This window comes from Theropithecus gelada, chromosome X (genome assembly GCF_003255815.1).
Source record: "Theropithecus gelada isolate Dixy chromosome X, Tgel_1.0, whole genome shotgun sequence".
NCBI classification, from domain to species: Eukaryota; Metazoa; Chordata; class Mammalia; order Primates; family Cercopithecidae; genus Theropithecus; species Theropithecus gelada.
Window position 1 is genome coordinate 122187658 of NC_037689.1, and position 26069 is coordinate 122213726.

General features: G+C 35.4%; 1 protein-coding gene across 3 annotated transcripts in view; it reads right to left on the bottom strand.

Moving 5' to 3' along the window:
* The window catches only part of TENM1 (teneurin transmembrane protein 1), a 605674-nt gene that overhangs the window by 267991 nt on the left and 311614 nt on the right, over nucleotides 1-26069 (bottom strand). For all 3 annotated transcript variants that reach the window (XM_025372420.1, XM_025372421.1, XM_025372419.1), the window contains exons 7-10: nucleotides 10068-10267; nucleotides 8354-8564; nucleotides 3164-3265; nucleotides 1558-1752 (exon numbers count right to left, since the gene is read on the bottom strand). In XM_025372420.1, the coding sequence (XP_025228205.1) occupies nucleotides 1558-1752; nucleotides 3164-3265; nucleotides 8354-8564; nucleotides 10068-10267 (708 nt within the window). The remainder of the gene's footprint in view (nucleotides 1-1557; nucleotides 1753-3163; nucleotides 3266-8353; nucleotides 8565-10067; nucleotides 10268-26069) is intronic.

The window sequence follows — 26069 nt, forward strand, 5'->3', positions numbered from 1 at the left end:
AGGGTGTATTGGGAGCAAACTGAAAGCAAGTATCCTTTTAAAAAGAACTGCTGCTACTTGGCTCCAGTTGATTGCCACCACGTAGCAATGTGAGCCCAGGGTCACCAGATTTTCTACTGTTAAAAGAAGCCAGAAATAGGAATTTTCATATGGCACTTCCCTATTTTTAAATTTTGGCAAATAAGTCACATTAAACAACAGCAACAACAGCAACACAGTGTGAGCCAAACAAAACCCATTCAGAGGCCTGGTTCAGCCTGTGGGGTCCTGCTGCAATGTTTGACTTAAAACATTTTTTTCTATTGTACTGGAAAAATTTATACCATTAAATGTGCTAAGCATTATTCCTTAATATCTTGGTTATTCTACAAATATTCGTAGTGACCCTGGAGAAGGCTAATTTAAGTGAACTCTTTTTTAAACTGCTTAAAAAATTTAAATTAGAGGGGTCTAAATTAATTAGATTACATGTTTTTCATGGTAATTTGTAGATGTGACAGTATTTTTTACTAACACTCTGTGGGTCTATATAGCATCTGAATTTACAACTTAAATATAATTATTTCAGTTGGATCACCATAAAAACATTTTCTGAAAGTAACTCAGCAACTCCAGTGCCTTGTCTAGGCCAAATGGCATTTATTGGAGCAGATATAATCATCACACCAAAATTCTACTATTGTTAATGGGAGGTGAAGAGCTAAAGTCTTGCTTGTTCATTGAGTGGAATGAGATTAAACCCTTTAGAATGCTGTATAATAGTCTTAATGAGCCATCTTTAAAAGACAATTATTGTGCATTTTCAGCAGCCTCTTTTCCGAACAACAGTTATGATGAGACCATCTCCCATGGTAATGGTTTAATATTATTTCTGAAATCAGTCTTGTTTGAGGAATGTAGCATGAAAAACGTCTAATTACTATTAAACTTATTTTCCAGTGTGTCTCTTTAAATGATAAAACTTGCCATTTCAAAATTTTGGGGGGATAAAGACTCCTTTGGGGTGAATTTAATGTAAAGGCATGGCTTTGAAACTCATTAGTAGTAAGCCTGCTTCCTTAGGCATGGAGGTCAAATTTCAGCATGAGGTATGTAAAAATAATATAAAGCAATAATAGTAATGGTAATTACAAATCACTCCCAAAGAAAACATTTGCAAAATGACTGCAAACATGCATGTATTATTATTTTTTTATGTGCTTTAAAGTGAGATGTAGCATAATGCATTCTGTAATAATGAAAGCATATGAGTTAACACCTAAAATCATCAATATGGACATTCTCAAGCTATAAAACAGTGATAGAAATTAGGGACGGACAATACTATTTTTCATTATTGCTCTGAAAGTGTCACAGATACAGCCTCATATATAATATTAGAATCTGTCAGAAGAGACAAGAGTTCCGCTGACCCAAACCTTATGCTGCATGTACTAAGATGTTGAGCACTTATTGTTTGCAAAGGCCACTTGCATCTCTACTAGGAGAACAGAATGACACCTTGGACAATTGAGTGAGAGAAAAGCCTGAAGCAATAGATTAAAATGGGATTCTGACCTTCCTCACATATTTCTCCTTTGTATCCTGGCACACAGATGCAGACTCCCATGATGCAGGTGCCATGGCCAAAGCATGTTGGATCAATGCATTGTTCTTCTGGAACGTCGCACTCTGGCCCCTTCCAGCCATGCCGGCAGACACAGTGTCCTTTCTCGTATTCTCCATTCCCACCGCACAGCACAGGGCAGGAATCTGAAGGTTGGCAAATGAACTTGTAATGTTCTCATAATGCTTTCAAAGTCTCCAAAGAGCAATTCTCTATTGATTCTCGTATTTCAGGCAAAAAAATGTACTATTTCTGTCTTACCCTTTATTAAATAGGCACATGTTCATGATTACAAACAGAATTTTCCTCTTATGGGAGTGAAATAAAGGTAAATTAAAAAATATCCTCAGTGGAGAAATTATTTCAAGTACTTTCTTTTGATCTCACCCTACTCTTAAACTATTATTGTTATTATTTTAAGCTAGGATTTTTCTTTCTTATATTTTTCTTCCTCAGGGAGATGTACGTTTACTTTCAGGAAGGAAAATCTGAAAATTTTGCTTCCTAAAAAAAGCAATAAGTAAATACTTAAAAAATAAGTTAAAAAGCAATAAGTAAAGTTATTAATGTTATAAAATATTATCTTTAAAAAGTTGTGTAAATAGATTTCTATTGGACAGATGTCTGTTCCTACAACACATTGTGCAGACCTTTATTAAAATGCTAATTCTGCTTTGTCATTGTTAGTCTCCTTATTAAAACTATGGGCTTTTTGAGGACAAGGCCTGTATTTTTTGTCTTACTGATTTTTTAATACCAACCATCACCTCCACCCTCAACCTCCACCTCCTCAAGATCTATCATGGTGCTGGGAACCTAGCAAGTGCTTTAGAATTCTCTACTGAATGGAATTTAATAGAAAGAAACTAAGTGTCTGAGAAACTTGATATTAAAGTGTTAGCAGACTGGGAACTTTAAGAATATAGTGAAAATGAGCAGAAAACACCTCTAAAATAATAACTGTAAGTCTATGGGAAAACATGATGTGATTTACCTAAAGCTTTTCAAAAATTAAACTATGGGCAAGTCTAGGAGAGTGAAGTTTGCTAAGTTTGACTTCTGACTTTCCAGTCTTTACTTTGTAGGCTCCTTACTCATTTGGTGATAACCCACCCCTTCCACATACATTGGTGTGCATAAGCAGTTATCAACTTACTTCACTTTTAAAGTCAGCTCATTATGAATTAATTTGTGAAGGAAATAAAAGCATCATGTAGTGACTGGTCAGACAACCTATGTACAAATCCCAGCTGTTAGGTAACCCTGGTTAAGTCACTTAAACTCTCTGGCATTGTTTCTTTGCCCATAAAAATTGGATAATAGCAGATCTATCTCATAGAGCTATTGTAGGAAGCTGGAATTAAAAGACAGAACACAAAGTGTTTAGAACAGTGCCTGGCATAGTAAGTGCTCAGCTTTTGGCAGCAGCAGTAGGGAACACTACTGCTGTTGCTGTCACCACTACTACTGTTACTTACTATTACTATTACTACTAATTTTGGGTTATGAAATCACATCTATTTTCCTAAACCAATCAGAATAACAGAGCAACATTACCTCTAGCACAGTCAGGTCCAAGGAATCCTGGGAAACAATGACAATGGCCAGAGATACACTCTCCATTTCCATTGCAATTGGTTGAACAGTCATCCATTATTTCTAGTAATACAGAGAAAAAGATAAAAAAATGAATGAATCTCCAGGCTGTAGAGTCTTTAAATTTTTTTAAGTTGCAGGAACTCTGGACCTATGACAATTTTGCACTTTGCTGTTTGTGGAGCACTTACTGTTCAAAATCACATACAAAGACATCTGTAAGATGTCATATGCAGTACAAAATTATAAAAAGGGCCCTGGGTTTGCTGAATTGGCTGATCAAGAGTGGAACTAAAAAACGTCATGATCTCTAAAGTACATAAATGTTCTAGTTGAATTGTATTCTTAAGAGACATTCATGATAAAGCTAAAAAATGTACCAGGATTACAGGGCATTTCTCAAAAGCAAAACAGGCTTTAAAATGTAACCCAGATGACTAAGTCTACTGCTTATTTTTCAAATTTAGCTTTTAGCAAATAAAGTTTCTTCTCTAGCAACTTATTTAATCTACTATCTTGACAGCTTAAATATGATATTCAGTATTTCATTTTCATTAATAAGTGACAATGGAAGGCTTTTAAAGTAAGTGTTCATATTAAATTCACCACCACTAAAAGCATTAGAACCTAAGTATTTTGTTGAGAAATGCTTTCTTAACTGTAGATGCTTATCAGTTTTCTCCCACTAATTTCCTTTCAATCCATTCTTAGAGAAGAATAGATTTCAGATGAATTGAGATGGCTTTGAAGGTACTGATAGGTAGTTTTGGTGACAAATATGTACAGTGCAACAGAACTTTCATAAGACTTATGGTAACTTCTCTGAAAATCTATAATATTATACAAATGTCAGTCTCTCTGACAATTAGGTGAAAAATGTTTGTATTTTAAAATTGTGTTTGAGCACAATAATGATCAAATTCTAAGTCTGAACTATTGTGGTACCTACGCATTATTCTTGCAGGGTTTTTTTTGTGTGTGTGGTGTGTGTGTGTGTGTGTGTGTGTGTGTGTTATCTTCTTCTCATTCTACCTTTCTAAAAATTTCTCATATTCAGCATTCTTGGACTCTGAGTTTAGTGTTCTGGCTTATTAAACTCACACTTTTCTTGTGTACCATTTTTTCCTTTTTCAATCCAAATTACCTGCTTCACCAAGTTTCACTTGGATAAGCTATTTCTGATTAGAAGGAGAGATTCTAGGAGGTGGTCCTGATATTTTCCACTGAACAATAAGAGTGAAAATTTATAATGAAGGTCGAGAAATAGCATTTCTACAATTGTAGCCTGTGGATTACTTGTATCAGTAGATCACCGGGGGCACTTAAAATGGAGATGCCTGTGTTTCAGCTCTAGATCTACCAAACCTGCTTCAGAGGAATGCAGCCCAGTCATCTACATTCTGACAATCAATACATGAGAGCATTGAGAACCAATGTTTTAAATAGTAAACTTCCATAGTTAGAGAACTTTGTTCTAAATGTTGCATTTTTGCCTTGAGAAGAATAAAAACAAGAAAAAGAAAGAGGTATCTAGTCCATTTGGGGGATTCTTAAAAGCTGAGAATGAATCCAGTGGCTGGATAGCCACCCTATTATCAATTGAAGATATTATTTGTCTAACCACTATGTGAACACAGGCCTTTTGCGGGTTTATGCCAGTCTGGTCCCTCATCACAGTGTTAGAAAGCTCAACTGGATAAGCAAGTGACACCTGACATTCACTTAACCACACCTGGGCTGACTGAAATATAGCATTCAGCAAAGAGCCAACTATTTTTAACTCATTAAAACACTAGTTATCATCAGAAAATCACTAATTTACTTAACAAGTAGTTATGAAAAGGCATAAAGAGACTTTTTATCATTCAGAGATGGAACAATTATTATCTGTTTTCTACTTCTCTAGCTTTGTTGTACCAAGCAGTAGTGCCACTTCTTAAATCCACATTTGAATTTCCCCCATGCTGGATGGTTAGTAGGAGGCCATAGAGGAAGCTTTCAAAAATAAACATAGTTGAATTTAATTTCATACCAGATCCTATTGGCAACTTTATGGAAGCAGCCTTGTGGGAATGTAGCTCTTCTGGAAAAAATGTTTAATAAAGCTTGCTATCAAAATAAATAAAAATCCCTACATCTTATTGACTTATTTAAGAACTGTTCCTGGGCTCAAAGGGCTGTACAAAACTTAACCCCAGCAATGCAAATGAGAAGAGAAGGCAATATAAGCTTTGGAAGCTGCCACTTCCACTGGGTATCAAAGAGACATTGAAACAGCCTAGGGACTCCAGGAGGAGGATGGCTGCAGCAGAAACACATAAACAACCAGTGATGAAAAAGAATGTGTTTTTCTATTTGTGTTGGTCTCCAGTAATCTTTGCCTTCTATCTTTTAAATCTTACTTCAGAATTACTTCCTAGAGTCCAGTTCCTTAGAGGTGAGAATAATTTTGAAGTTCTATGTTTAAACCCTGTTCTTACGCTACAGTCAAAAGCCCCTTGGTATTTGCATCTGTGCTGATGATAGGTTTTGTTTCTGGTAGTTATTCTCATGGGAGAAACTAAATGTAATGAATAATCTTATAGAATGAGTATAGTCTAAAGGGTATGGAATTTGGAATCAGACATACTGGTTCTCAAATTTCAATTTTGCAACTTGCTATCTGAGACCTTGCCAAATTATTTACTCTGTCCAAGCCTCCATTTAGTTATTTGTAATATATGTATCACTATTCCTGAGCTATCTGGGTTGTGATGAGAATCAAAGAAGATAACTGAGTGTAAAGCATCTAGTACAGTGCTTGGGGCAGAGTGGCACTCCATAAATGCTATCTATTATCCTACTACAGAGCAAGTTGCCTGAGATTAAGGGATATTGACAATGCTGCCTATACTACTGGAAAATAATATATAGTAACTTAGACCAGTGTATAACCTGTATTAGTCATTTAGTAAATGTTAGTTATTAATTGTCTTCATCCTTGTTAGTAGCAGACCAAATATAGTTGAGATCAATCAACTGATTCTAACATTATCATGAAATAGATAAATGAGCAGCGTTTAGAGCAAATTCATACAAATCTGACTTTGTTTAATCAAGTATATTGGCTTCTTTTTACTCTGATTAAGGTAAACTTCAAAAACAAAAATAAAATGAGGAGGCCAGGCATAGTGGCTCACGCCTATACTCCCAGCACTTCGGGAGGCTGAGGCGGGTGGATCATCTGAGGTCAGGAGTTTGAGATCAGCCTGGCCAACATGGTGAAACCCCGTCTCTACTAAAAATACAAAAATTAGCTGGGAGTGGTGGCAGGTGCCTGTAATCACAGCTACTCAGGAGGCTGAGGCAGGAAAATCGCCTGAACCCAGGAGGCAGAGGTTGTAGTGAGCCAAGATCGCGCCATTGCACTCCAGCCTGGCCGATGGAGAGAAATTCTGTCTCAAAAAAAATAAAAATAAAAAAATAAATAAAAAAAGAGGAGAATTTAGGGTGAATGACTTATAAACCTTTTGATTTTGGGAACATTTACTTGAGTTTTCTTTAAGTGAAATGGTAGCAGAAACGTTTCTGTTGCTTCTAATTTTAAAAAGACAAGAGAAAAGTAAAGAGACTGACTTGCATTAAGCAAAGAGCAAATATGTTGTTGCATATGAAACTGAAAGATTGATATGTAAATGATGTGAATTGGATCTCAAAGTTTAGGTTCTTTGGGGGAGGAAGTAAGGGAAAGGAAAAAACCTCTAAACACGTTTCTGCGTCTATTGATTTTTGGAAGGTTAATATATCAGTTAGTGCTTTAACTTGAGCTTAAAAGTAAGAATAACAGGAAGAGAGAGAGTCTTCACAAATATTTTATATCTTCTAATTTATCTAATTTTTAGGAGAAACTCAACCTTTCATAACTCCTTGACATGTACATTATTAAAATTAAGCCTCTATGGAAAAATGCCATGAAATATTCATCCGTTGAACCTGCCCCACTGAGCCTGTCAATAGCAGAACAGTGACATGACTTAAAAATTTGTTTTCTATTTTAACAAGCAAATATTTTATCTTTTGAAGATATAAGATCAGTGGCGTTTTTCTCTAGGGGAAACATCATCATTTCCATTGTATTGCCTTTCTGATTACTTTAGAAGAAAGTTTTGATAATCCTATGGCTGGAATACCATTTTCTACTGACTCAAGGTCTTCAGCATCAAGTAAAAATAGAACATAATTGTTAAAAAGAGCAGATGGTATATCTATTAACAGTCCACACATCTTCCTAAACATATGGCTGAACAGGTTAACTAAAGGATAAAGTGGTGAGAATTGTATTGAAAACTGACAGCTGTAAAATATTTTCTTGTCTTTTAAAAGACACGTGTTTTAGGAAAATTCACACAATACGATACTGTGTCTATGAGTTGTCTATTTTCAGGACTCTAAAATTGCTAAGTAGCTCAGTTTTATTCACACAAAGGGTCACGAGGACTATTTATCTCAAAATGACAAAAGAGTGAGATGTCTGAAAGTAACTAGGGTGAAAGTGAATGAGTATATGCAGGCATTGCATTAAAAAGAACATGTTTTAAAAGGCCCTGAGCACACTGAAAGAGACATTGTGATGAATTTCAAACTAAAATATTCTATAAGAAAGGGCTTTAAATGTCTCAAGTTATTATCCTTAATATTCTTCTCTAAATAATCTTTTGTTGTATTTTAAAGCCCTAATGGTTCTAGAATCAGTTGTTCTAAAGAAGAACTGTACTGAAACTAGTTTTTCTATTTGAAAAAGGTATTCATTGCTTTTTAAAAAATAATAGAACTTAAATTAACTCGCTTATTCCCTGTTTCACTGAAGTTGTTCATCTATGTAGCCTTTGTAATAATATTACTAAGGTAATTATTTCTGTTGAGAACACATAAAAAGGTATATGGCAAGTGTCCTAGAAGAGAAACAAATAAGGTAGCATTAAAAAAATCTTAATCAGCATTTAAACAACATCAATGATAACAACAATATAAACTTTTGTCATAGTAACCTTTCCTCAATAATGACTTCAACTCAAAGTGAACAATATACTTAACCCCCAGGACACTGTCATCACTGATTGTGTTTTTCTAGAGTTGAACTGTCAATTCAACATATTAGGCAAGGCAGCTTACCAATTGCTGTAGTTAACACGAATACTTGCTCCATCTTTTTTCCATCATTGTAAAATGCCAGATACCAAGGTCCTTGATCCATATACTCTATGAAACCTGTCTCCTGAAGCGAAGTTAAGATCAGGTTCCGAGGGGAGTGCTGTGTATCATCAGAGCCCTTGGAGTCCTGCTTGACCAGCTGTTTGCCATCCATTAGTTTTACAAAATCGAACTGGAACAAATACAAACATAAAGATGAGCCACTACTTTTTCTTCTAGACTGATAAACATCCCTAACTTCAACTGCCCTATTTAATACTTCTTTGCTTTGAAGGTGAGGAAAGTGGAAGAGGAGGTTATCAATTTTTAAGTATATTTAGACTTGGCCAGGCACAGTGGCTCATGCCTGTAATCCCAACACTTTGGGAGGCCAGGACAGGAAGATCACTTGATCCCAAGGGTTCAAGACCAGCCTGGGCAACAAAGCAATATCCTTTGTTTTAAAAAAATTAACACAAATTTTAAAAATTTTATAAAAATCTTAAAAGTTTTTTAAAGAGCACATTTAAACTCAAAAACATATTATTAATTCTGAAAAAAACCCACACTGTAATTATAAATATTATAAACCTTTCAGTTTGAGAGTATTCAAAATAATTATTTAAAAATGAATAAATAAAAAACAGAAAGAAATCTTGTTTAGTATTATGCAGGAGAATCTTGACATTTTACTAAAGCATCTGATAGAAGATACTTGAAAATGCACCTTCCACTCATAAATGTTACTGTGACCTTCTCTACAAATTAAAAACAGTTGTATAGTTTTTAAAATAAATAAATGAACAGTCAAAAATTTGAGAACATTCATCACAATTTACTACATTTGTGGGTGACATATTTACATATTCAAAAGGCCCCTCCCCTCCATTTTTTTTAATCAGTTGACAAACACCTGGCACATGTTTCCTTGAACATTTATTTTTTGAGTCACATTTGAATGCATTCTAATTCCCTTTCTATTCTGGCCCAGAAGGTAAGGTTTTTTTTTAGTTTGTTTCTTTGTTTAATATGATCTCTTGACTAACTGAAGGTAAAGTTTTAACTATAGTCATATCTGTTGGGGAAAAAACAAGCCCCGATGTTTGATTATTTTTGCTACTTCTTAGATGAAGTAGTGCTTGGAATGGGTTCATGTGGGGAAAAAATAAGGAGAAGAAAATAAGAGAAATGAGATGTTTAAGGTTTATGGAAGGGCTATAAAAATCATAGAAGTTTTACATATTTAAGTTATTAACAATAGTAAAGACAAATTTCTACCTGTAAGACAAAACCTAACTTTTTGACTAATTTCTCACTAATTTCTGATTAATGTGCATTCCGTCATTGGTAAAAGGGGACACAGGTGTATGAAATCAGTGAAGGGCATGTGGGCAGTAAAGCTAAGCAAGATGAGAGGTCTGGGAAGCTCATGAACAGCCAGTTCCAGGAAGCAGAAGTCAAGTTCAAAAGGTATTGTCTTAAACTTTCTTTTCTGAATCTGCTCTGCTAAATGTTATTCCTTATTCTCCATGTCATTTTTTTTTCATTAGTTTCAGTGTAATTATTCTGGATATTTATTCATGACAAATATTTTTCTGTCCTTACCTTTGACAACCACATATTTCACAAGTCACAAACCCTGTTCAACCCATTACCCTTGAAAAGGTTTCAAGAAAATACTTATAATATCAAATACCTGAGTATGTGTAGGTGGAATATTTCTTCTGCCATAAATTCCCAGAAGAGAGTCCTTGGCTAAAGAAATATTGAATTTCAGATATATCGGATGGTGGATAGTAATCTGGAAACGCCAGAATAAACCAGGTGGAATGGTCTGCATGACCTGTGCACCAATGTCAACTTCTCCAGTGTCTATCGCCCGTCCCTTCTGAAACACTAGTTTTAAAGGTAGAGAAAATTACAAACCATGTTCATCTTAATTTATAAAGCAATGGTTTTTAGCTTTTCAAGAACAGATATATCAAAATAACTTACTCAGCTTTTTCTTCCTCCCCACCCCATCTGTCTTTCAAGGCCTTGCCCAAATTAAATATCTTCTAAGGAGTCTTCCCCAACCACCCACTATGTCAGTCTCTCCCTTCTCTTCAAATCCTATTGCATTTATTTCAATCAATTTCACTCCTTTTAACCATTATTTACTGAGTGCTGTCTTGGTAGCTGCAAGAGATACAAAGATGAATAAGAGGCAGTTGTTGCTCTCAAGGAGCATTGAAAATAGCAGGGAAAATAGGACAAGCACATATAACCTCACTGTAGAGAAAAATAAGTGCTCTGTGTATTTGAAAGAGGGAAAGTTATTTGGTTGGAGGATACTCCTCATCTTTAGCTGTCTCTATCCTCTTTATCTTCTTTTATTTCTCCTTAGCACTTATCACCATCTAACATACTATATATTTTACTTATTTATTGTTTATTGTCTATTTTGCCTCAATAGAATGTAAGTTCTGTGAGGACAAGCACTGCACAGGGCTGTTTTATTCATTGGTTTATTCCCAGTACCTAGAACAATGTAAGCAACTGTAGGCAAAGAACATAGATGATACGTATGTACTCAAAGAACAAATGGATGAATGAGAAAAAGTTACTACAGGAAGTGGCATTGAAGATGAACCTTAGAGGAGGACAAGGATTTCAAAAGAGTTATTGGGAAGAGTGGTGCACATGGAAAGGATGGCTTGAACTAAAAAGAGGAAAGAAACTGTAAAGCTAAGGTGTAGGGTATGTGTCTATAGAGAGGAGCAGTTGGAATTAGGGCTGGAGGGAAGAAGGAAATCATGTTGTCTAGGGCCTAGAGGACCAGTCAAAAGGGTTTATTTAATAAAGGATAGAAAGCCATTAAAGGTTTTTAAGAAGAGGGAAGAGGTTTGGGTACATTAGAAAGGCTAATCTTGAGGCAGAGGTAGGATGAATTAGAGCAGATGGACACAAGAATGACATAGGAATTATGGGTGATTCAGGTGAAATGACACGAAGATCTAAATTTAGGGTATGCCCAAACACCTCATATAGAAAAACTACATCTCAGTGAAAAATAATTTTGTGTGAATGGAAAGAAGGAGAAGGTATGAGAGACAATGCTAAGGAAGATACTGCAGTAGAGATTCTCAAACTTTAATGCGTACAAGAAGGCAGTTGTTTTAAAATACAAATTCTGATTCAGTAGGTTCAAAGTCAGACATTTCTAACAAGTTCCCAAGTGATGCCCATGTCGCATGGTCCACAGCCCACATCCTGAGAAGCAAAGCTCTAGAGAACATTAAGTGTTGGGGCTAACGGAGGGTCAAAGCTAACCCCGTGATTGTGAGTTGGGGGATTTAGACAATGCTAATAGCAAAAACAGGAGCTGGTCTGTGAGGGAGGATGTTGAGTTTGGGCAATCAGAGCTTTATTATTTATTGTCATATTTTCTAATGATTTCTGATGTGCTAGTTTAATATGTGTTTTCATAGAATCTTTTGTTTTGTGGTAATGGGGAGGGTAGGAATACAAGAGGAGGAGCAAGAATTAGTTTTCCTTGATTTTAAGCAAGGAGGGTTACATCTCAGGTGAGAAAGCTCAACTTGGCCTCATTTCACATCACCCTATTTTTTTTCAGCCATCAACTCCTTCTCCAGACCAAACACAGTTTAAAAACACACATGGTCTCTGTCCTTTGTGCTCACCCATTATAAAGTTAACAGCCCATTAAGAAACACACCTGCAGTGGCTTTATTCAGTGGCCAATGCCTTGCAGCTTTTAACTCCCTAAAATACCTCCAATTATTGCTTTTTGTGGTAAGTCCAAGAGTAATAACTATTTTAAGAATGTTCACTGTTAACTGTTAATAATAGATTTCAAATGCAATTTTGTACATAATTATGTATTACAGGACACATAATTTTGTGGAATTGACATTTATAATAAAATATGCCCTTTGAAATGATAAATGACCAACTGAGGACCTTATTTTTCACTGAAAGTTACTTTTTCCATGTGAGACAGATAAATTTGGCCCCTAAAGGGTTGATTATACATTTAACTCTTAAGTTCTAGAGCTGACAATGTCTTCAATGACCAGACAATTAACAGACCATGTTTATGTGGACACTTCTGTTCTCAAGTTAATGTTCAGTTTATTCAACTGCTATCCTCATTAGGGGCTTTTATCAATCTTAAAATGCATCATTTGGTTATGCAAACAATATTATAAATATAAAACAATTCAAAATGTTCTAGGTTCAACAAACACTGTTTTAAAGGTGCTAAGAATAGACTTTAATGAATAGATATTGTCTTTTTAAAAAAATCTGAACAAAACTGGTTGATGGACATTAATCTTTATATTCAAGCCTTACCAAATACTACACCATCTCTTTATTCTGCATTTTATAGCATCATATATTGCATAATGAAGCTACTTAAATGTTATTCAATAAATCAAAAGAAACTCAGGAAGTTGTATTGTTGGGCTTCTCTGGTTATTAGCATTACTATATATCTGGAGTACATATGCATAAGTTATTTATGAAAAGAATTTTAAAAGAAGTTGATCTTATCCCTTGAAAGCTTCATTACAGCTAAGACAAGGTAGATGAACAGAGGTGACAACATATGAATGAGCACGTGGACTATAATTTAAATAAAAATAGACAAAGCAAGCTAGTTGTGGTGATTTGGTATTAGAGAAGAGACATTCTCACAGCTTGCAGGTGGAAAATTTCTCAGCCTCTTACCTTTTAGAGTTTCATGCATCAGAAAGTAAGATCTCTCCCTGTTAGCAATCTACACCACTAAATAGCCTGCTCCATTTTATCATCTCTCAAAATTTGTTATAGACTATAATATAATAACTATGAATTCATTTATCATTTCACTATTTTTCTTAATGTAGCCAAAAGGTGGGGGCAAACTAAAGAGATGGAAATTAAATGTAGAAAAACGATACAAAATAGTATCAAGCTGTGCAGTACTGTAGTTATCACAGTCTCACCAATATCCACCAATTTAGTTTGAGCTAAACACTCTCTTTATAGGTTGCAACACAGGCATCAACTGCTGAGCAGGAAAAACCAATGGTAGATAGGGCTGTGTTGAAGGAGGGCACACTAAGTGATAGTAACTTAGTTCAAAAAGAAAAGGTCAAGATGCTTGGAATGTGAAAAAAAGAAAAAGGGGGCCTGGAATTGGTGACAGACAATGTGTGCAGTGGCGGTATCACCTAAATCAAGATTCCATTGTATCTAGACTCAGACACACACTTGAATACTAATTACATGATTACTAATAACATTGTCCATTATAAAATAGGAGGTAAATAACTATATTCTGCACATTTGTGTGTGCTTACTTTTTCTATTTAATATAGCTAGACATGGTACATTCAATGATCCTATGCAAAACTCAGTTGAATATTGGTAGAAGATACTGAAACATGGTCATTAAAAATATTCCACCATTAAGTTTTAAGGTAAAAATGACCAAGTTAAAGGCTATGGTATAGCCCATAAATGCAATCTGAATTGTATTTTAAAGACATTTGCAAGTTTTATAAAGTATATAATCTATGTTGTCCAAAGAGAAGAAAAATATGCATTAAGAGCATATTTGTCCTTTACTTCACACTATAACATGTTCAAAATCTTTAAAAGATATTGGTGTGTTTTTCAGTCAAATTAGACCTAGTATGTGTCTCACGATATAAGTATCATCTTCTTTATGTTCCTTTAAATATAATATTTGTTTAACAGTAACACGTCTTCGCAAATTTAGATTAGCAGTGCTTGAAGCAAAATGGGAGGTGGAACTAACCTCTTCCCTATGATTAAACGGCTGTAAAGAGATCAAAGGGGTATAGCAAAAGCCATCTAAAGGTAAGTGGAAAGCTACTGTTTCCATCTATGTAGCTTAATGTAATTTTCCTTATGTGAACTATTGAAGAAAAATATGTATTCAACTCTCAATTTTTCAGGGGTAGATTTTCTGGATTATGGATTACACATGCTTCTTGTATCCATTATATTACCCAAAAGTAGTCAAGAGAAAAACAAAAGGAAGAATAAACCTTGTGCCTAGTTGGAACTTGGTAAGTACTGCTTGGATGAATTAATAAATTAGTAATGTTGATAATTCTTTTGTTGATAGTAATTTTGATAGTATATTTGACATTTTGGTCAAAATGTACAACTTTTTTATTACTCTCAACTATGTGATAGGTAGGTCATCTTATAATTGTTTTTATTAAATGTCTAGTAAGTAGATGTCAAGAATTTACTGGTGAGAGGAAGAATTATAACTATTTACATACATAGGCCTTGGCAATTAACTGTGAATAAAATATGTTTATAAATAAAATCCTCTGATATGACACTTATAGCTCACTGTGTAGAAAAGTTAATTAACTAATCTTACAGTCGAGAAATACATTACTTGTATAAGTGTAAACAATTATGTCCAAACACCAAAAGACTATAGATACCAGTACAGTAGCTTATTTAGTATTGCTTATATCTTCTCAGGTAGAAGTAAAATGGCATTGCTAAAATCTTATCCTTAATTAAAGGACTTATTTTGAGTTGCATTTTGACTCTGTGTATCTGTTTTTGAAGATATATCATTTAAAGGACATAATTATCTATTTAGAAGGATTTCTTTAAATTGTGTTTTAAAAACTTCCACATTCCCAAAAAACTAAAGTTTCACGATTCTTCTGGTGTGGTCTATTGACCATTAGGTAGCTTTCGGAAAAATGAGTTTCCAAACTTAAGAAGGCTCTTGTGACTTGCTATACAATCTCACACTGTGTAATACAAATTATGTTTGTAGAAGTTTCTGTATATGGATTATGAATGGGTACATGAGGTAGCCAATTACTTTGAATTGTATTGGTGAAAACTAAAATTGATATAAAGCACAAATGTATCATCAAATTGTTACATATTCAAACATGTACTCAGACTTATGGGTCAAGGTGGAATAAAATATCTCTTGAAAGAAAGTATTGCCAATTGTAAAAAATTCAAAGATTTATGAATTAATATGACTATATGCAATGAAAACTCCAAAATGAAATTAAGAAAAGAATGTGAATTTATAATATCGTTGAAAAGAATAAAATACTTAGGAATAATTCAATAAAAGAAACTGTGAGACTTGTATACTGAGAAACTACAAGACATAATTGAAATAAATTAAAGATTTGCTAAATAAATGGAAAGATATCCTATGTTCATGGAGCAAAAGACTTATTATTGTTAAGATGTCAGTACTTCCCAAATTGATTTACAGATTCAATGCAATCCCTGTCATAATTCCAACTCTCATTTATTTTTGCAGAAACAGACAAGCTGATGCTAAAATTAATATGGAAATGCAAGGGACCCAGAATAACAAAACAATCTTTAAAAAGAAAAAATTTGGAGGCCTCACACTTCCTGATTTCAAAACTGATTACACACCTACACTAATCAAGATAGAGTACTGGCATTAGGATAGATATACAGATCAATGGAATACAATTGAGAATCTAGAAATGAAACCTCACATTTATGCTCAACTGATTTTCAACAAGGTCACCAAGACAATTCAATGGGGGAAAGAATAATATTTTCAACAAATGATACTGGAACAACTGGGTATCCACATGCATAAGAATAAACATGACCCCCTTCCTCATACCATATACAAAAAACAACTCAAAATGGATCAAATGCCTAAATGTAAGGGCTAACGCTGTACAATTCTCAAATGAAAATACGGGCATAAATCTTTGTCACCTTGGATTTGTCAGTAGTTTCTTAGACGTGACATCAAAGCACAAATAACAAAGAAAAAAATACATAAATTGGATTTCATCAAAAATAAAAACTTCTGTGCTTCAAAAGACACTATTAAGAAAGTGGAAAAGCAGCCCACAGAATGGGAGAAAACGTTTGCAAATGATATATTGGATAAGGGGCTTGTATCTATGGTATATTAAGGAGGCTTACAACTCAACAATAAAAGTTAAATAATTGAAAAAAGAGCAAATGATCTGAATAGACATTTCTCCAAAGAAGACAGACTAATGACCAATAAGAACAGTAAATGAAGCTTAACATCATTAGTCATCAGGGACATGCAAATAAAAACCACAATGAGATACCACTTTACACCCATTAGGATGGCTAAAATAAAAACAACAGACAATAACAAGTGTAAGGATGTGGAGAACTGGTATTCTCATACATTGCTGGTGGGAATGTAAAATGGTGCAGCTGCTTTGGAAAGCAGTTCATCAGTTGAAGAACTGTTAAACATAAAATGTTAAACACAGAATTACCATATGACCCTGTCATTTCACAACTTGGTGTACACTCCAAAGAATTAAAAACAGGTTTTCTAATAAAACCTTATACATGAATGTTCATAGAATCATTATTCACAATAGCCCAAAAGTGAAAATCCACAAAAGATCTATCAACTAATGAATGGATAAACAAAATTTTTGTATACCCATATTATGGAATATTGTTCAGCCATAAAAATGAAGTATTGATACATTGCTACATATTATATGATTCTATATGAAATGTAGAAATAGGCAAATCTATAGAGACAAACAGTAGATCAGTGGTTGCCAGGGGTTGCAGGGAGGTGGGGATATGGAGTGACAGCCAATGCCTATGAGGTTTCTTTCTGATGTGATGAAAATGTTCTAGAATTAAATATTGGTAATTGCTACACAACTCTGAATACGCTAAAGATCACTGAATTGTGCACTTTAAATTAGTGCACAATTACATTATGCTATATAAACTATATCTCAATAAAACTGTCACAAAAATACAATTAGACCGTGTGAATTGGCATAGCATATACACACAAAACATTATGTACTGTCATAAGAGTTCTGATGTATTTCCAAGTCATTTTAAAATGTTACCTGCTACCTAGAAGCAGAACTATCCCCTGGCCAGTATTTTAGAATGTGTGATTTGTAGTACACATCAGGGATGCCCATTTTCTATATTTCATACAATGTTAGATACTGTTATATGTCAGTTCTCATGATCACATCCTTCTTAACTTTGGATGGTGGCAGGATGGCTGATTATAGCTAAGTTAATCCAGTTCCCTCTCCTTTATTTTAGAATATAAGTCCCCAGAGGATAGAACATTCACATCTGTCTATATTTTCAACAACCACTTATTGGTCATTTAATAAAAACAATTATATGATGAACTACCCATGACATGGTTGAGGGTAATGAGGGAATGGCACATCTTGTACTAGGCCTCCAGAAACAGAAGCATAGATACCAGTGCTCATAACTTGCCATATTGCTATAGCCTTTGATTTCTACCTTTTAGGCATGCAGAAAATCTTCAGTTACATGAATTAAAACTTCTCACAGACAAAACTCATGGCAGAGTACTAATAATATTAATAGATGCCACCACACTTACTGTGTCCTCTTTTTCAGCTCCTATCTCTTATTTCTAAAATACCAAAATGCCTCTTTCATACTCAGTATGCCATCCAATTTGATGTCCCAGTTTATCTCTAAGGCTCCTCCCTCCTCTTCTCTCCTGCTTACGCTGGGACTTTGGTCCCTTCACAATCTTCTTTCTTACTCATACTCGGTGTCTCCCTCTCTATTGGCTCCTCATTCTTTGTCTTCAAACAAACACAAGTCTCTTGCAGTGGCTCATGCCTGTAATCCCAGCACTTTGGGAAGCTGAGACGGGCGGATCACAAGGTCAGGAGTTTGAGACCAGCCTGGCCAACATGGTGAAACCCCATCTCTACTGAAGATACAAAACTCAGCCAGGCATGGTGGCACGCGCCTGTAATCCCAGCTACTCGGGAGGCTGAGGCAGGAGAATCGCTTGAATCCGGGAGGCGGAGGTTGCAGTGAGCCAAGATTGTGCCATTGCACTCCAGCCTGGGCGACAGGGTGAGACTTCGTCTCAATAATAATAATAATAATAATAATAATAATAATAATAATAATGTCTCTCTTCTTTTGAAAAATTTGTAAAAAAAAAAAAAAAAAAAAGGAGTAACATGACCCAACTGCCCTTTTGTCTAATTATCATACTATTTATCTCCTTCCTTTCCTTGTCGAACTGTTTCTATCAACCGTGCTATTGTTTCATTATCCACTTACCACCTAAGCTATTACCATCTGCATTTCCCCCTTACCACTCGATTATTCCATTCTCCTAAATACGTACTCCTCAAGATCACTAGGAGTGATTTTTCTTGTTTTCCAAGGTCTGGCTCAAACTACTTCTCCAAAAACAGTCATATTTTCATCTTCTTTCCTTTAAGCCTGTTAATCACCTAACCATCTTATTTTTATTTCTGTACAACAGTTTGTTGCATGTTGTTTGTATTGTACGTGTTTGTATGCATGTTTCTTCCAGCTGTCCTATGTAATGGGAATCTGCTCAAGGGCAAGCACTATGTCTTCTGCTTTATTTGTTAGCTTTCCACAGTACTTAGTACAGTTAAAGTAGCAGCTTGGCTGATACAGGATTAAAAAGTATGAGCTTCTGTGTTTCCGAATACTAAGAATTTCAGTTTTCTTCCCTTGTTATTAGTTCAATGGAGCATTTGAGGTGGTCAGGTATGGTTTCTCTTTCAACTCAACTTTTTAACTGTTCTTTTTCCCTCACCTAGAACCAAGAAGAGAAGATGGTATCTGTGTATAGTTGTGGCTGACACTTTCAGTATAATTATAATGAAAATAGAAAATGACCATTAAAATGACTAAGGGAAAAAGGGAAGCTACAAGAAGAATACAAAAGGAAACACAAGGACTCTTAATAATAAACATGTGGAGGCTAAAAAAGAATATGTGATTATCATCTAGGAGATTACAAAAGTTCCATGCAGGAAAAATGCAGATTTGTGCACTAAATTCTGGAACTCTAAAACTTCATATTCAAAAGTAAACTTCAAGTAACTAGAATTACATTGGACTCCACAAAAAAAGCTAGTAAATGTTTAAACTTCCTTTAAAAGTAATACAGGTTCAAAGATATAAATGGATACAACAGAATTAAATATATGCATGGCTGATAAACTTCTACAATGGACTAGCTCCTCCACAAAAATAAAATGTTGTAAAAATGTTATGGGAAGATCCCTAAGCTTTGATAGGACTAGTCCAGGAGGATAAACATGGCATTCTATAGCATACCACTTAGTGACCCTGTCAGATACAGACTGTTAGACTAGAGGGACCACAAGACAGACCTATTTCTTATTGCATCACAGGAAAGGTGTATATTAGTTTTTTTTTTTTTTTTAAGTAAAATGGGGATCAAAATGAAACAAGAATGAAACACTAAACATATACGACCAAGGACATTTAACGTGATTTTTTTATACAATAAATAAGTTTGTCTTTCAGCATAGGAAACCCTTTCCATAAATCTGTTTTAGAAGTCAAGTCTCCAGTATGCTTTAGGAAAGCTTTTGTTAAAACTGAAGTATATTGATAAAGTGATTTAATATAGTTGAAAACAAGCTGCAGCACTCTAGCTGGGCCCTCTGAAGCCTTATGTTAGGGAAACATCTATATAGCATTATAGGAAACATTTACTGTAATTTGCCATCAATCTTTAAAAATAATACTGTTACACTCCCAACAATGTTGTCTTTGTTAGTGCATAACTTCTATTTTATTCATGTGGTTTGTTGTGCTTATATGAATTATTCCCAATTCTACCTCAATGTCTTGGGCTCTAATATCCTTTAAGTAAAAGATACTGAAACTATGGGTTGACTCAGAGGGCTGCCCAATATCCTCATGTCCTATGAACCAATATTGCAGAACCACAGAATTATACTGCAGGACTGCGTTCCATCTGAATGCACAATGATTACCTGGGTGGGGTTGGTGCAGTTTTTTAGTTTGGTACCACATGATGAATCTTTATCTACTGACTGGGTCTGTGAAATAAACATCTGCAAAACCTTAAGTAAATTAAAATTTAACCTGTTATTTCAGGTCCACAATTGTCATCGTATAAAATGTTCCAAGGCATTTATGCCTCAGATAAAGAAGAAAAAAAAAAGCAACACACACACACACACACACACACACACCCCTCTTCTGGATAGGTTCACAGTGAAAGGTGGCTGTAAATAGTACATTTTGCACTGCCATTTAGTTTTCAATTCCCAAGAGTACTTGTGGTATGTGTGTGTTTGTGTGTGTATCTTTTGCTTTGTGGAGGAGGGAGAATGCTCGCTGAAAGGAGATCTTAGATGTAAAATACAAGATTTGCCAAGTAGGCCGGGCGCGGTGGCTCAAGCCTGTAATCCCAGCACTTTGGGAGGCCGAGACAGGCGGATCACGAGGTCAGGAGATCGAGACCATCCTGGCTAACACAGTGAAACCCGTCTCTACTAAAAAATACAAAAAAAAATAGCCGGGCGAGGTGGCGGGCGCCTGTAGTCCCAGCTATAGGGAGGCTGAGGCAGGAGAATGGCGTAAACCTGGGAGGCGGAGCTTGCAGTGAGCTGAGATCCGGCCACTGCACTCCAGCCTGGGCGACAGTGCGAGACTCCCTCTCAAAAAAAAAAAATAAATAAATAAATAAAAAAGATTTGCCAAGTACTCTTAAGGAAGAGTACAGTATTTGAACTGTATGCATTGAGATTTTTAATCAAGATAGCCATTATTTAAACAAACTGGCTTCGAGAAAGGAATTTTTTTGAAAAACGAAAGAAAGAGCCCAAGGAAGGGTGCTGAGCTAACAGTAAAGAGAAACTGGATCACTATCTCAGCTCTGTCTTTAGTTATGTTGATTGTCTATTATGCAAGGCAAATCACATAACTTTCTTGTGTTTTCTTTTCAACTATAAAACATGGGTAACACAGCTGGGCGTGGTGGCTCATGCTTGCAATCCCAGCACTTTGGGAGGCCGAGGCAGGCAGATCACCGGAGGTTGGGGGTTCGAGACCAGCCTGACCAACATGGAGAAACTCTGTCTCTACTACAAAAAAAAAAAAAAAAATTAGCCTGGCGTGGTGGTGCATGCCTCTAATCCCAGCTACTAGGGAGGCTGAGGCAAGAGAATCGCTTGAACCCGGGAGGTGGAAGTTGCATTGAGCCGAGATTGTGCCATTGCACTCCAGCCTGGGCAACAAGAGCAAAACTCTGTCTAGAAAGAAAGAAAAGAAAAGAAAAGAAAAAAGAAAAGAAAAGAAAGAAAGAAAGGGTAACAATAGCTGCCACAGAATAAAGTTATTATATGAATAAAAGACATTAAAGTATTTTACAATTGTAAATGTGAAGTGCAAGCTGTTAGTGTTATATACATGTCAAAACTCCAAACTTATAAGGTAGGAAACTGGGAATTAATTGTTTGAATTACAACAGAATTCTCTGCAAGTACTTTAAATGGCAAATGTGGTTTACAAACATTATAGACATACATTTCAACCTCTTTCCAGGAGTATATCCCTTTTGTAAAAATAGGTCCACTTTTACTTGTATTGGCTCATTATTCTTCCTTAACTACAGAATTTGAATTCACTAACTCATAGTGTGTACAGCTGAAAGGGATCTTAGAGCTAAGTCAGCCTTGTGTTTTGTCAAAGCTTTAGCAGCTGCTCATAGAATAGAGGGCAAATAAAGCAAAGAGGAAGGGAATGGGAGTTTTGCCAGGAATCTGCCCCCTTCCCTCGCTGTATCTGGAGAAACTTGGCTTTTATCTGTTTTCTATTTAAATTTGTAATTTCTGGGTAAGATTTAATTTGTAAGAAGGTTTTCTTTGCCCACTAGCCCCGCCTCTTTTCTGCCCCTAGAAAGGGTTGAAAGCCAATTCCCTTATTTTTCAGATGAGAAACTGGAGCCTAGAGAGGTGAGGCTATAGTTACTATTAGGTCTTGGCTCAAGCATCTTCACGACAGGCTATAAATTGTGTCATATCAATCAGCTGTATTTTGTTTACATGGTCGTATATTCAGCAGACACTGACTAGAAAAATGTCTTTTTTTTCCAACTTTGTGGAGATAGATCGTGCAGGATGAATTTAAAAGAAATGCCACTTTCCCCCAAGGCCAGGCTTTTGCAAAATTGTAATGGAGATAAAGACTGCTTTTAGTATTCTTTAGTTCTCTCTTTCCCCACCCATCCTTCTTTGTTCCCAGTGTTCTATTTTGGCATTCAACCTGCAGGAATTCAGTATCCTCGACTACCCAATAAATTTCATCTTCATTTATATTGCTACTGACAATACACGACTTTACCTGAGCCCTAATGCTCCTGGAAAACAATTTTGCTTAAGAAATTCCCCAACCTTTTGTTTTCCGAAATTCTCCCACTTTTTTGTGTCCTGGGAAATGACTTATGCAAAAAAACCATAACATCGACAACAAACAAACAAAAGCCCAAACAAACACATACAAAACACCCTTTCCTAAATGACTTAAGATAAAACTCTCTGTCCCTTCTTTCCCGTGATTTCCCTAAGACTCATCTATAATTACACCCCTGAAAAGACCAAACACAGACTTTTCCCCTATTGCCTGAACCCACTGAAAGGCCATATACAGACCCTCCAATCTCCCGTTCTTTGTCTCATAAATAATTAGTTGAGATTAGAACTGTCTGTTTCCCTGAAACTAGCTAGACACAGAGATACACATTTCCTGTTCAGCTAACCGATACGTCCCCTGATTGCAACATGATCCCACCAGTAAATCATCTCACATGTAACCCATCTACCCCTGCCTATATAAGACCAAGACAAAACCTCCCTATTGCAATAGCCTGAATAAAATCAATTTCTTTACTTGTTCAGTTTTTCTCTGTGATACTTCCTTATTGAAAACCTTTTCAGAAATTTATATATTTAGTTTATCTTATACTATTACAATAACAGGTGAAAAATACAAAACGTGAAACTCAGCACCTTCTCTGCTAGTCCCAGCTCTTTCTATGTGATCTCAACTTTTCTGGACCTAATTTTCTTCATTTCTAAATAAGGATATTGGATTTGATAATCTTTAAGATTTTAACATTCTAATTTGTTGATAAATTATGTGAGGTAGTTATTTTTAATTTTATTTACAGACATTACATAACTCAGGTCTAGGAATAAAGTCTTTTATTTGCTCATATCCTCTGCTCTGTTTAAAGCAGTTGTTACATAATGTTTACTGGTTAAATAGTTATAGGCCAGGCACAGTGGCTCACATCTGTAATCCCAGCACTTTGGCAGGCCGAGGCAGGTGGATCACTTGAGGTCAGGAGTTTGAGACCAGCCTGGCCAACATGGTGAAAACCCATCTCTACTAAAAATCCAAAAATTAGCCGGGTGTGGTGGTGGGCACCTGTAGTCCCAGCTACTTGGGAGGCTGAGGCAGGAGAATCGCTTGAACCTGGGAGGTGGAGGTTGCAGTGAGCTGAGATTGTGCCATTGCACTCTAACCTGGGCGACAGAGCGAGACTCCATCTCAAAAAAAAAAAAAAAAAAAAAGTTATGACTAGTTTGTAAGCCTCTAATGTAGTGCAGGACTATTTTGGTACAATACTTTCAATTTTATAAATATTTATTTAATAATGACAACTAAGGTTTTTCTGGTAGATTATAGCATGTGGTTGTGACTTATATCTACTTATTGAAATTCTAGCGTGTTAGCATACTAAACATCTATAATCGAATACTCTTGTTTTATATATATACACACACACACATTATATATACATACACATATATATGTGTGTATGTGTGTGTATATATATATATATATATATAAAACAACTGTTAATGGGAAACCAATTCCAGTAGAATTTGATGTTTCTTTAAAAAGTGTCATTCATCATTATCTGATGATGATAGTGATAATAGTTTCAAAATAATAGATTTTATATTGGTAAGTAGAGACCAAACTTTAAAGAGAGAAAATATTTCAATCTCTAGAAGGTCATCATTCACTGCAAAGTTCATACTGGTTTGAAAGCAGGTTCTATAGCACCTAACAGAATGTCAATGAAGTTCAAAAACCTCAAGGCAATTTTCCAATCTTTTGGTCCAATAGTAACTGCTGCTAAATTAAGCAATGTGTCAGGGACTGTGCTATATGCTTTATGTCAATTGTTTAATTAACTCCTTACTATGACCATATGAGACAGGTACTATTATTATCACCCTTATGTTACAGATGAGGGCACTGGCTGGGCGAGGTTTTGTCAATTACTTGAGGTTGAAGAGATAATGATGGCACAGTTAGTATTTAAAGCCAGGTCTCTCTGACTCCAGAATCCAGGCTTTTAACCATAGTGCTGTAATGCCCAATCTTCTAGGAGAGTAGAGAAAAAAATTTAAAAAGAATGGTCTGGTTGTCAGTTTCATATTTAGTGCATACAGTATCAAGATACGCTTCTAGAGCTATATTTATGGGATGTGTCTTATGTAGAAAATCATGAAAGGATACAACTGAACATTTGAAAATATCCTTCTACTGTATTACATCTTCTAAAAGGTTTGGATTAGTATACATATGGCATTAAAAAAAGGAACTATGTTTTTATTTGGTAAGTAATATGCAGTAAAGACCTAATATAGCAAAACCATGATGTGCAGATATAGTTAAGGTTTTGTTCAGGCTTCCATAAAAAGTCAGGTTAAGCTAACAACTTGTTGTATGAGGCATCAACCCATAATGATTTTTCTTAATAAAGTATTTAATTGAAGTCGGTTTGCTCTGTTCGTTTTTATAATTGAGCAGAAACTTAAAGCATTTTTCATTTATGAAACTTGTCACAACACATTAGAAATATAGGTGAGTAGAATTTCTCTAAAATCGATCATGAATAGACTCTGGGGCTTTGCTTTCATTGTGTAAAAAGTTTTTTGTGGTCTTCACAGATGTTCCATATAAGGATTTTAGTACAGTGTAGAAGTTAAGAGATTAGACTCTGGAATCAGACGACCACTTACTAGCTCTGTGACACTGGGCAAGTTACTTAACCTCTCTGTGCCTCTGTTTCTCATTTGGACAACGGGGACCATAATGTGACCTTCATGATATAATCCATGTAAAGTATCTGGAACAATTCTTGACACGTGGTAATTTTAAATTAATTTTAACCATCATCATCAACTTACTTTATGGAAAGGAATCAAAAGAGGTCTGAATTAGAATATAAAATCAAATATACTATAATGACAACTATGTGATGACCTGCTGTCTTGCATGTTTTGTTTTCCTCAGACAGATAAATTCTGATTTTTAGTGTGAATGGTAAGAAACCCTAGGTAGATAACACCAAATGATAGCTCTTGTACCTTCAGATGTAAGGGGATAAAATAGCAGAAGAGAAGGTAAGGGAGAAAAAGCAGGTAAGGGAGATAAGGAAGAAAAATCTGAGCAGTAAGCGTGGCAGACTTTTTTCTCTGCCACCTCTGACCCCTCTACTGTCCTCAGCCACTCTCAGCAGTAACAGTGAAACTGCTGGGAAAGGTCACTCCAGGCTAGAAACAAGTATTTTGAAATGAGAACATACAGCAAACTGCATCATGAATTGAAAACTAGAGCAAACCATAATATTTTCCTGAACCCTAAGCATTAATTTTTACTGAAGCATGGATTAAAGTTACCTTTTCAAAAGCAAACAAAAACAAAACAAAACAAAACCCACAAACAAGCCCCCCACCACCAAAGGAATTAAAAACACAAGGGAAGAGTAGTA